This window comes from Pleurodeles waltl, chromosome 3_1 (genome assembly GCF_031143425.1).
Source record: "Pleurodeles waltl isolate 20211129_DDA chromosome 3_1, aPleWal1.hap1.20221129, whole genome shotgun sequence".
Classification (NCBI taxonomy): Eukaryota; Metazoa; Chordata; class Amphibia; order Caudata; family Salamandridae; genus Pleurodeles; species Pleurodeles waltl.
The window spans coordinates 226915454-226928072 of NC_090440.1; the positions used below are offsets into that span (position 1 = coordinate 226915454).

At 42.3% G+C, this 12619-nt stretch overlaps 1 protein-coding gene across 12 annotated transcripts in view; it reads right to left on the reverse strand.

Moving 5' to 3' along the window:
• Positions 1–2870: 2870 nt before the first annotated feature.
• NEO1 (neogenin 1) overlaps positions 2871–12619 on the reverse strand; it is a 514543-nt gene continuing 504794 nt past the window's right edge. For 8 of the 12 annotated variants that reach the window (XM_069222241.1, XM_069222240.1, XM_069222239.1 and 5 more), the window contains 4 exons: positions 10114–10272; positions 9661–9921; positions 9173–9309; positions 2871–6392 (listed from right to left, as the gene is read on the reverse strand). In XM_069222241.1, the coding sequence (XP_069078342.1) occupies positions 6309–6392; positions 9173–9309; positions 9661–9921; positions 10114–10272 (641 nt within the window). In that variant the 3' untranslated portion in view covers positions 2871–6308. The remainder of the gene's footprint in view (positions 6393–9172; positions 9310–9660; positions 9922–10113; positions 10273–12619) is intronic. The other 4 variants (XM_069222245.1, XM_069222243.1, XM_069222244.1 and 1 more) reach the window with 1 other exon arrangement.

A 12619-nucleotide genomic window follows, 5' to 3' on the forward strand; every position in this document is an offset into this window, starting at 1 on the left:
TGGTAGGGAATGTGCCAAGGTGGATGCGGGATGAGGCTTGCATCACCATGCTCTCCGGGGCAGGGTAAGGCCATTGGGAACCCCAGTAGTGGGCTGATGGCAGCAAGCAATTGTCTTATTCACAGGATCCCCGGTGCAGGGCTTGGACCAGGCTCCAAGTAAGACATCTGTAAGTGATTCATTAAAATGGGAGTAAGCGTTCTGAGAGGGGTGACTCCCTGGTGAAGCACCTACATCAAGATGAAAGTCCTGACTGCCACTGAGGGAAGGGTTTGGTGGAGTGCCTCAGCCGTCCTGTGCACCACCATGCAAAGAAGGTTCCCTCATCCATAGCCACAGTAGAAGGGGACACCAAGACAGTGTTGGGTGAAGAATCCAACCCATTGGGGTCCTTGGTTGGCACGGGTGAGGGGTCGGAAGACACCCATCTGGCTCTGTGACAGAGTCGAAAATAACAATGGGGATGGCACCATCTAGGGGCATCGGACTGGAGTGGGCTCTGAGGAAGGTCTAGGTCTGGCTGGAAGCTCCGGATCCAGTGAGGGATACTTGGGACCCTACTGGCGCCAACGGCAAACCTGTCGGCTAGGTCCCAGCAGGTACCCCTCCCGCATCTGTGAGGTCCCGAAGGTCCTCCGGAGGGGCAAAGCCACCAAAAACAGGGAGCATGGTATCATAAAATTCTTTCAGCTGGATGGGAGGTCGCTCTAGCCCTGGCAAAATCAGGGAAGCGCAGAATGGACCCAGGACCAGGGCACACCAACTCATGTGCCGATACTCCCTCACTCGTTGGATGACTTCAACAAACACAACAAAGTGAAGAGTGTTTGGACTTCTTGAGCTTGTGGTACTTAGCCAACTTCCCCCATGACTGAGTGCAACAAAAAATGTAAGGCGGGAGTACACAAACGGTCCCAGGACCTTCCACATGAATGGGACCGAGTGTTGCAGAGTCAACCGATGTCTGGCGGTGACGAGCTTGAGGGTTCAAACATTCAGTTCCTTTAGATGCATTGTGTGGTACTTCTCACATGCATTGGAGTCGCGTCCCAGCTCCAGGCACCACAAACACACCAAGTGGGGGTCTGTCACTGAGATTTGCCTTCAACAGGCCCCACTTGGTTTGGTAACATCCTCATACCAGGTGAAAAATCCTAAAGAGTTGTCAAAAAAGACCAGACAAAAAGCAACTGATCTGGATCAGTGGTATCTGGCGCAGAAAGGAAAGAGTCAACATCAGCGTGCTAAGATGGCATCAACATAGGTTCCACACACGTCAATTCCGGCATGAATGATGTCGATGCTGTGCAGAAGGATGCTATCTACTGGTTCACAGGGATACTGCTCAAAAATCTTCTGAATCCAGTCTCACGCCTGGAGATTTTCAAATGTAAGGAATTTGTGACTAGAAGTCTCTATCAGATAAATGAAACTGAAGTTGCATGTGTAATTTTTCTTATATTTGGCAGGTGTGGAACAGAAAATAGTAAAAATAAACAAATGAATTGATAATAATGTTTGGGTACCAAATATGGTGGCTCCTAGCTAGTTAGTAAATTAAGGTGTGAATTAAGACAGCACAATTACCTAGCAAACTTTGTTTCCATAAATCCAGAACACATTTTAACTCATGCTGATGCGGGCTGAAACTAGTACTGCTTTTAGCTGGCAAATTAGCTATGAAAGAAAGTCTACAGATAAGTTTTCTGAAAAGCAATGCCTAGCATGCGCTAACACTCGTATTATTTTCATCTGATGGTGGGTAAGATTAAGTTGATAAATCATTTATAAATTTATGAAAAAGTAACAAGAATATCTCAAAAGTCTTCAGCAGATTGCATGTAACTGACCCTACCCAGCTTTAGAAATAAATAATTGTTTTCTTGAAAAACAGAAGCCTATTCTCATTTTTTTTAATGTTAGCCATCTTACTGGGTAGAAAGTTAGCTAAAAGCTGGATATAATGCAGAATTCTATTTCAAAAATCTGACCACAGAATTTTGCTGAAAACTATTCTTTAGGCAACCAGTTATATCATATAGGAAACATTTTTAATACACAAAACACTGGAACTAGGAGTTGAGGTAAATCAAGCCGCACATCAACATTAAAATTTCTAAATTAAGTTGGCGTGCACGAATCCAGAAGACCAACTCCTTTGCCTTCAAACCGATAAACAATAAATACAGAATTCAGCACGCAATCTGTAAAGGATGATCTTTGACTTTATAATGCCTTATTTGTAATGTCCAAATCAAAATGTGTTTCATCCTACTGGACTTAATCAGTTGCTACGAACATCGTATCATGGGTGCAATAAGAAGACGCCTATTTTCAAAGCCCTGATGAAGTCCAGTAGGATGTAACACGTTGGCTAGTTCTAAATGGATAAAGATCATCAAGACAAATTAATTAAAAACAATTTATGATGGATTATCTGAATACTTTGTATTTGGACATTACAAATAAGGCATTATTACATTCAAAGATCATCCTTTACAGATTGCGTGCTGAATTCTGTATTTATCATTTTTAATACATGTTTTGGCAGTTATCTTGTCCTATATGAATGGTGATATCATCTAGGTTTTGGGACATATCAGAAATTTGGTTTGAGATATTGCTTCTTAATAAATTGCAATTCCATTTCATGAATTCTATATAACCAAATAATGCTAGCATTTGCCAACATTTCTTGGTATCAGTACACAATTTGTTTTAGCATCTCTCCCTCTCTTTAAAACTAATACTCTGTGCAGGTCTTTTGTGCTTTTTGTCTGCATTATATTAAACAGAAACGTGCATAAATACATCTTTCTTCATTTCAACTTTGAAGTTAACATGTAACAAATGAACTCTCCCCATCAGAATTTGATTGGATAAAAAATGTATTGGTTCGCCAATACTAAATAATAAACATGAGGTTATCAAAATAAAACATCACCGAATATAACAGTATATTGTAACACTACAGGAAAGCAAAAGTCAATCGAAGCTGCCATCGTTCTAAGAGGAGGTTCCTGCACATCCTCGCTCTCACTTCTGCTTGAAAGGAAAAACATACAGATTCCTCAACATATGTAAAGAATCACTGCCATGGAAGCAGCTTCGCAATGACACAATGGGCTACAGAGATTTCAAATCACAGGATATGTACGAAAATCGCTTCATTAAAAGGTGAAAAGTGCAATACGGATTGTACACCAACGTCGAAGAAACGCGTCGTTCTACTTCAAAATCAACTTTGAACAGTTGCTTATCATGAAAAATATCCCCCCTCCCAGTTTATGGCATTAACATTCATAAGGTTGTATGTAAAAAGCATATTCACAAGAATCAGTAGATAGAATACTGAATGAAAAGAAGAGTTCACTCTTTGGGTACCAGGAAGGCAATACTCAATGTTATTCATAAGTTGAGGTGGCAGGATACTCCTTTGTGAATCTACCCGCCACTTTCCCATTTTGTTATTCCAATAATTTAGGGAAATGAAAACTGAGGCGAGGATCATACAAAGTAAAATGACTAACAGGGCACAATATAAGAATCTGCACTTAGAAAATCCTTGATTCCAATTATGTTCCACTTCCCAGGGCTGCAAATTCAGTGCCCTGTTGGCTATTTCTACGTGTACTTTAAAAATGGTATTGGCAAGACCTAATTTCATTATACACAAAACAAACTAGACGTTTCAAATCACTTACTGCGCTCAAGCTTTCAAAATCAAAACTCTCCACTCTGAGCTTCTGTGGCATGTCTGTAGTGGTATACGACTGCCAGATCAATGTTCGCTCCAAATGATTCAAATAAATAATGTATGTAAAAGTAATTATTGCAGAGTGAAAATTAATAATGCTGCAAATGGTCGTTATTTTTTCCCCCTACATGAAGTGCTCAAAAGTACTGCGACCATTTTCTTGAAATCGGCTACTCTGGTTGGACATTCTTGAAATCTTAAAATGATATCAATGCATCACAACCCACATACCTTACCTCCCAAAGGTTCCCTTGGAAGCAAGGCTACATTTTAGGCATTGGTCACTGCTTAATCGTTATCCTCCTTCAAAATTAAGCATTTGACCTAAAATTCATTGAAATACCTCAACTGGAAAAAGAGGCCTTAATAGGACAGTGAAATTTGGGGAAGAGAGCTGGCTCCTGAGAAAAATATCAAGTATAGCTTCCACAATGTTTTAGGTAGCTGATCTGAGAAAAATGAAAAAAGTTAACACAAACTGCAATTCAGTATAGTGCTATGCATTACGTTTGATATGCGCAGTTGGGCTAATTATTTCTGTAGACAAGATTTAGTTGCACCAATGCAATCATGTTTTAAATTACTGCCACAGACAACCGATATATGATCATAGACCAAGATGCACAGCAGGATAGGTACAGTTAAGTGATTTCTTTTGAACGGAAGAAAAATGCTGAGCAGCATCACTATGAATGGGTGCCAGACAGTTATACATCCAAAGATTCATTGTGAAGAATGAAAGAACAGGTTTGTTTAACCAAATGAATTGGTAAGTCCTCAAAACCACAGAAACAAACAGTAACACAGGAACAGTTGATGCGAAGTACTGGGTCAAGGCTTGCGCGAGGAGCGAGTATGTGTTGGGCACATAGTGGCAGTAGCCAAATACAATCTTGCACACTAATGCTGATGACTGCTTAAAAAATTGTTATGGTTGGAAAGCTTGAATTAATCTCAGCTACTAGTAAATAATCTGGGCTGCATGCAAGTCCATTGTTTTTGTTCACTGTGCCGCTACAGAAAGGTACCAACTGCATGAAAATTAGCCATGTTCTCTGAGGGTCCCCTTCTCTCGCAGAGATTCTACTCGTACGATTTTGTAAGTGACCCCCATAAAAACTTGGGTTCTTTATTATCAGGCCCTGATATTGCAGACGGAATGATATAATATTTCTAATTTTGATCGCATCGCTTAACCTATTGACCAAGTTCATCTCTTCTAACAAAAGAAAGATTTTGAAGGGGCTTATTTCTAAGTTGTTGGCAAAAGGAGAAACCACAGGTAACAAATAGTCCCAGACAACAGCCAATTCTCAGAGTGAAGACTAGATAAATAATGGCTATGAAGCACGTAAAATGGAAGAAAAAAATCTCACCAGTGGGTGGAGGATTCTTCCCCCATCACCACATTGTGAATGTAGCCTAAAGAAAGCAGCACATCTGATGAGAGGATTGGATCCTTGGGAATTTTGGAAGGTTTTGATGGACTGTCACTGTCACTGTTGAGGATCTCCAATGTGTTTTAGATGAAGATGGTCAAAGCTGTATCAGTGACACTAAACCAACAGGAAATAGCACGTTAAACCCAACACTAATGCTTTGTGCTCCTCGCTAGAAGTAGTCTGCCGACCAATACTTATCAGGAGGACATATTCAGAAACAAGAGTTCCAGCATGCATTTTACAAAAAACAGATCAAACCACTGCCACTTTCCTCCTATGTCTTGTTGATTCACAGATAACATAGTGATAGTGAGATACTCTGAAATTTCCTGCACGTTCAGACTCTGGTAGTGATAATCCACATCCTCCTCTTTTTCCAGCCATTTTTTGCACCCTGCATGAATACTGCACTTGCACAGAGTAAGAAATCCTCCTTCCTTCGGCCTAGATTTTGTGACACTGATGAGAGAGGGGATAGTCATGAAGGTATAAGGACACATTAGTATACGGTACGTGTCAAAAATGGATGTCGGGGCAAGATCAGCAGTGTTCACTTAACAGTAGGAATCTTTAAGGAACACCTCTACCGATCACAATTTCCACCTCTGCCCCACCAAGAATAAATCAGCAGCTAGAGAGGCGTGAAATACTTGATGAGTACACTAGCAGTTAAGGGGAGAAAAATAAAAAGCTCCAGCACATATATCTCTCTCTCCTGTTCCAAGTTACACAAAATGTTTTTTTGTTTTCTTTTTATATAAAAAAAATAATAAAATAAGTGAAACACGCAGGTAAAATTGTACATTATATGCAAAAAATGTCCAACACTGGAAAGGCGTGGTGAGCACAGCACAGAGACCCGATTCTGACATGGAGGGTGCTCCTTTGAATGTTGAAGAGTGCCGAGCCTTGTACTCAGCAGGTGGATGGATCGCAGCCGGCGAGCCCTTTGACAGGCAGGAGAAAGTAAGTCTTTTCTCAACAGGAATATGAACTGACTTGGCTTGAAAGTCCTAGCGCGCTTCCTTGTCAGCTCCTGGTGATCCAAAGTCACTACTAAAGCCCCTGTGGTTGGGGGCAGTGGTCCGGCGCGGTCTTTTCCCAGGTGGTCACGCGGTAGTGATAGCGTTCAGGTCCTTCATCAGCCCCTCAAGGTGGGCCATCTCTTTGGTGAGCTCATCAGGCTCGTAACTCTGTAGGGACAGAACAGTGTTACTGGTCAAGAAGTGGATGAAAATAAAAAGAATGTAAATGGGAAGAAGAAGCAAATGGATAGGAGATGAGTGGGCACCACCACCCATACGTGTAAAACAAAGTCAACGTGGAACTGGGATAGGACCATAGAATCAAGCAGGCACCAAAAACACTGTAGGTGGATCTATAAGCAACAGAAAGAAAGAGGAGTGGTGGCATGTTAAAAGAAAGGCATGGATCAACCATCCATGGAAGAGGGTGGATTCACAAATAGACCACATCTTGAAATGTCAGAAGGTCATGCTACCAAGGAGCGGAGGGCACAGGGTCATGACAAAGAGCAGGACAGTTAAAAAGAGGGAAAGTATCAGGAGAGGAACAATGACAGCACAAACACAGCAGAGAGAAAAAACTAATAGAAGGTGAAAAATGATGAATCATTATTTCAAATATAATTAGTATGTAATGCATTTTCAAAATTGCTTTATCTCCTTGCTTATCAAAGCCTAGGTGAGACTAATGCAATAAACCTGACCAGAAAAAAATGAACAGTAAGCAACCTAGCACTCAGGACTATTCCACTAATACTACAGGAGTCAGATGCTCGGTGAACACCAGGCATCTTTTATTCACTCAAATAAAACTTCAGAGCTTTCATTTATTCAATACTTGTTTCCTGACAAACGAACATTACTGGTGAAGCGTGATGTGTGGAAGAAATGCCTCATGTGGGCAAATATGTCTAGCAGACATAAAAAAAAAAAACATAAAAAACACTCTGGAGAACAGATCTTCTGCAGACTGCTTCTGTGGGCCCCTACTGCGATGAAATAAGATTTGCACTATTTAACTTGAATATCCACCCATACTATATTTTAGTCACTGGTTGAAGGGTCTGTTCGTAATAGAGCCAGTTTTCATTTTTGATTCAGTGATTTAGACCCTGTCCCAGATTACCGGGTTCCTTGGATATTAGTACACTGCTTACTGTTTCTTCTTGGAACAGTCCTTCCTTTATTGTCTCAGAGGTCTTGCATTTTGCTCAGGTCTCCTCATCTCGCTCAAGCTTCTGTGTCCCTTTGTTGCATCTTTCCTCCATTCCATCATACATACATGTTGTCGTCAGGTAAATCTTACCTCTAACGTGTGATAATTATCTGGCAACACTCATGATTCTAATGTCTATTAGGTCTCCCTCAGTCCTATGCTAAGGTGTCATCAACGGCCTAATGCTTTACAGATCTACTATTACCCTATCAGGTCACTATTCCTTCACTGCTTTTTGGTATTCTCACTCTAGTACCATGGCACCTGCCTTTTCCACTACCTTGCATATATGTAAATATCTTCTGTGTTGTCTTCCCTATAATTCCCCATCAAATGTATATTTCACTCAAGCTCTTTGTATCATGAAACAATGCTGTGGCCTTTCTGCATCATCGCCCCTCCAACGCCTCAAATATCCAGAGTCCCATCAACCTCGACGGAAACTAGCATATGTCCCTCTAATGCCTCATAGGTCCCTTACAGACCTCAAGCTCATCTCCAATCTTAAAGTCTTTACAGGTATCTGCCTGCCCAAAGGTTCATGATCTTTTTAATACTTTACAAGCTTCCATTGAGTGCCATCTTTCTTTAAAAGTCTTATGGGCATCCAACAGCCTTGCAGGGTATTTTCCTTTTAATTACCCAACTACTCAGCTACTGTCAGATTTAAGTTTCCTTTATTATGTTATAGGTTGCCAACACCCTTCTTCAGCAGTTCTTGTAATGCTTTTTAGGTGTTCTTCTGGTCTCATGGGTCATCTTTCGTCTACTGCCTCTTAAATCACCTACAGTCCATAGGGGCCATTCTGACTTTACTGCACTACAGGTCTAATGTTGCCTTTATGTTCCATCCTCCCTCCATCACCATATTCACTGAATTCAGGTGTAATCCTCCCTCTAAAGCCCCAAAGGTCTCGCTCTGATTTCAAGTCTAACCTTCCCTCTTACGACCTAAGCAATTATTAACCTCAAGTTAAAAACTATTTGTGTGCCCTCCCCCACTGGACAAAAATAATTGTGTAAATTGGTTCCGTGTACATTTCAAAGATGGTGTGCTTTTTTATGGTACTATACAAGTATGTGGTCACATGAACAATAACTGCTTGATTCTCATACATAAACTCTGTCCTCAACACATAATGCCCTAACACTGTGTCAAACCTGGGCCAAGCTGTCAAAAACTTCTACTCCAGATTCATCAACTGCCCCAACATCATAGCTCCCATCAAGACCAGCATATGCAGGAGATCCACATAGCAGGCAAGATGGTACACCAAGGAACTGAGAACAGCATAACGCCACTGCAAGAAATTGGAAAGGAAATGGTGCGCAAGCAAGGACACCGCAGACATGACCACCTTCAAGACCTCCCTCAATCTCTACCACTGGCTACTGAGAGAGACAGAGAGGAAAGCCCTAGCCAACTGCATCAAGTCCAGTTCCAACCATGGAAAATAGCTCAACACCATCAGATAGTCTACCAGCCTTGGAGCCACAGAAAACATCATCCCCCCTCCCAAGAAATATGTGACAGAATCACTGACTTCTTCCATGACAAGACCTAGCTGTTCTACTGAGTCACCTGAACCATCATCACCCTCAAGCGCCTGGATATCCACTCGGGTGATTAGTTGCGCTAATTAGTCAGTGACTAGTCTCGCTTGACTGAGTGGTGCCTCCACTGCGATTTCTTGTATCAGCGAAGTGTTGGACATGACGAGCAGATACTTACGCTCTCAGAATCGTCAAGCATCCTGGAGGTCTCCTGAACATCTGGTGCACTAGGAACAATAACAGGCATGGGAGGGCGTACCCTTCCCAGAGTCCCGATGGAAGCTGTCTTCACAGGTAGAACTTGTGGGTTTACACCTTAGATTAAAAAGATTAATGTTTTTGTCAGGCATTTTTATCTCAGGAGAGCACTCCAGATACACAGGTGATGCAGCAGAGATGCAAACATCTGCTTACATGAGTTTATAATAGACAGACAGCAGGGAGGTTTGCAATGCTTTGAAGAGCACTTTACCATAGCTACTTTATACAGCACAGAACATAATTGTATCGAGCAGAAAGGATCTCTTGTTAGTACGCAAGAACAGGGGGCTGGGATTGCACTGAATCAGGTAAGTTGTATGGGATACAATAAGGCAACAAGAAGAATTTAGATGGAAACAACTGGGGGGTGAGAAATGCACAATGGACTTCAAATTTGGCACTTACTTGTTTGAGGAAGCAGTGGAGTATTAGGTAGGGCTAAGTCATGTGCAGCGCTTACAGTAACTGGAACTGCTGGCACAGCAAAACTCTTGAGAGGATGAGAGGGACGGACATGGGCTGTCGGGACATTCGACACACACTCTTCGTCTTGAGCAGCAGCTATGTATGAAGCAGAAACTGGTTCAGAATCCTGATGGTCTGCACAACAGGTTTGAGAGGACGATGCTGGCATGGAGTCTGTGCTGGGGGTGTTACGAATGGACTCTGTCAGAAAAACGTTGCAAAGATTTAGCATTTAGGCGTCAAATCAATCTAATGCAAGTACTAACACTGAATGCAAGATCTAGATGAACCTCCCACCAGTTACTCCAGCTCTCAACTTGCAATGTCACACATCCAAACAAAACTGGCACTGACTACTCCCAGAGACATCCAGGTGGCACACGTGCCTCTCACCTGTGGAGTTTGCCCTGTCGGAGCAAGACCCGGAAGTTCCGGGGGGCCGAGGGCTGCTGGGATTGAGGAGATAGGTGCGGGTGGGAGAAGCCAGACTGCTGGAGTGGAAGTGATGATGAGGGTGATCAATGGAATGGATGGGATGAGCACTGATCACAGCTGTGGACGGATAAGTCAGAAATGCTTAATCCATGAAAATGGATGGGTAAGTAACAGACACATGAACAAAAAAAGGTTTGGGTTGTACAGGCATGTTGACATTTAAAAAGATGCACTTCATACACTCCCACAAGCAAAGGCAAAGAGACAACAGGCAAAAAGACAACACTCATGCATCTAGCTTTCATAGGATAACGTTTGGAAGGAGAATAAATATTTGCATCTATCCAGCTTGCCAGGAATTGTACAGGAACCTAACCCACTGCCCATAAGGAAATACACCAACAACAGGCAGACACACTGGTATGTACAAGCTTACAAGACAGGACAAATGTGCACATAAACACACAACCACACACAAAGAACTATTAATTTTTCTCAGGTGAAGAAACTGTATAGATAATGTCAAGACAAACAATTGATATGAAACAGAAATGCAGGAAACATTCTATGCAGGAATGAACCTGGAGGCTGAAGACAATATGCCTTCTACGTATACAACACATCCTCCATGACAAGTAAAATTAAGCACATGAACTGCTTTGTTTTTTGACTAAACGGAACTAGTCAGTTTGGAATTGATCAACAGGAGTTACAGAAGATACAATGGCAAATTTAAATTCTAGCCACAGGGGGCATGTGGTGGGGGGATGGGACGGGATGGGTGGGGGGATGGGACGGGATGGGTAGGGGGTCACGTTGAAGTATGTGACTCACAACAGAAAAGCATGATGAAATATTTTTAGTGGAACACATTGTAATGGACCACATTCACAGTGCTGGTTATAGGATAGCCCGTCTCTCCCTGAACGGTGAGTAGTTTGCGATACTATTGCACTATGCCTATCAACTTCCTAATAACTGGTAGGCTCATCCCCATGCTGTAATAGGAGACTATTTTGATACTAGGCGATTAGTCTTAAAATAACCTTCAAAGAAACCTCTTCCTAAAAAAAATACTACATGAATGTTCGAGCACCAACTGTAACCTTTGTTTTGATTGATTTCCATGTGTTAGTCTTTCACAAAACTGGGTTCTTTAACCTGTGAAAGAAGCCACTGTAGAAAATGCTGCAGTCTGTGCATCAAAGCACCAACTACAGATGAGTTGGAGGATTCTAAAGCTGTCTACCATTCTTTATCAATTCTGCTCCAAGGACTCTGTGGCACTACCAAGACCGACTGTCTTAGAAACCCATATACCTTCACAGCAGAACAAAGACTGAGCTGGACTACTTAACTTCAGATTATTCGCCAACCACTTAATTAAACTTCTATGATTGGTCAACTGTAGGCCTCCAAATTAAATTATCCGGACTTGTACACTAGCGGAGACCAAAACTATGTTCTCTTATGCACTAAACCCACAGAGTTCGGGTATCTTCAAATAAAGCCACAAAAACGGGGAAATGGAGGAAGCTAAAATTATCACTGCTGCACAAATGAACTTCTGGAAAAGGAGAAAAGTTGCTTTTTTCCTTTCACCTTGGACTGAAGGTGTTAAACTATTGATTTGCATTTGGTAATGATCTTTCTGTGGATAAGTGTTCCAACTGCAGATTCCTCACATAAAGAATATTCCCAGATGCCACACTAGATCCAAAGAATTTCTTACTACTGGAGGTGACAGAGTGGAGCCGTACACAAGCCTCACCGCTGGGCACTCTGACAGAGGCTATTAAGATGACCAGAGATAGGTCTGTCATGTTTTTCCTCCTTCCTTGAGAGAAGAGAGGCAGTGGTGGAACAATCACAGTGCAAATTAATTTCCCAGTGACTTTCCTGGCGGAAACTCCAGTACACAGTAGTTTCGACATTGCACATTCTCGATTGTGGTGTACGGATCTAACCAGGGCATGTCTCTTGCCACCTTGGGAGGTAGATGCCACTTGTGATCTGGCAGCAGACATCTGCTCAGCTCCTCTGCTCTAGCATTCAGAGAGCTTTCTAAATGGTTGAATGATGGCCTGCTGGTCCAGCCATCTCCAGAGACTTAGATCCAGAGCCCCACTCTGCCCTGCTTGTTGCAGTCGCACATGGCGTCATGCTGCCCATGAGGATCTGCAGCAGCCTCCACTTGATGGATGGAAGGAAGGGAGGCTTTCAGGGCCACGCATATCACCCAAAGCTCCAGAACAATGATATGGAGCTGGCTTTCTGCTGTACACCCCTACAAAGCCCTCTAATCTCCCCCTCCTCCCACAACCGTGAAGTCTGTGTGACCACAAGAACGTCTGTAAGAGCCTCACTGAACAGTAATACTGACTCAGGAGAGATTGTACCTGGCTGAAGGATCTCACCAAACACATTTCCCTTAGTTTCAAAAGTAGACTACTGTAAACCTAGC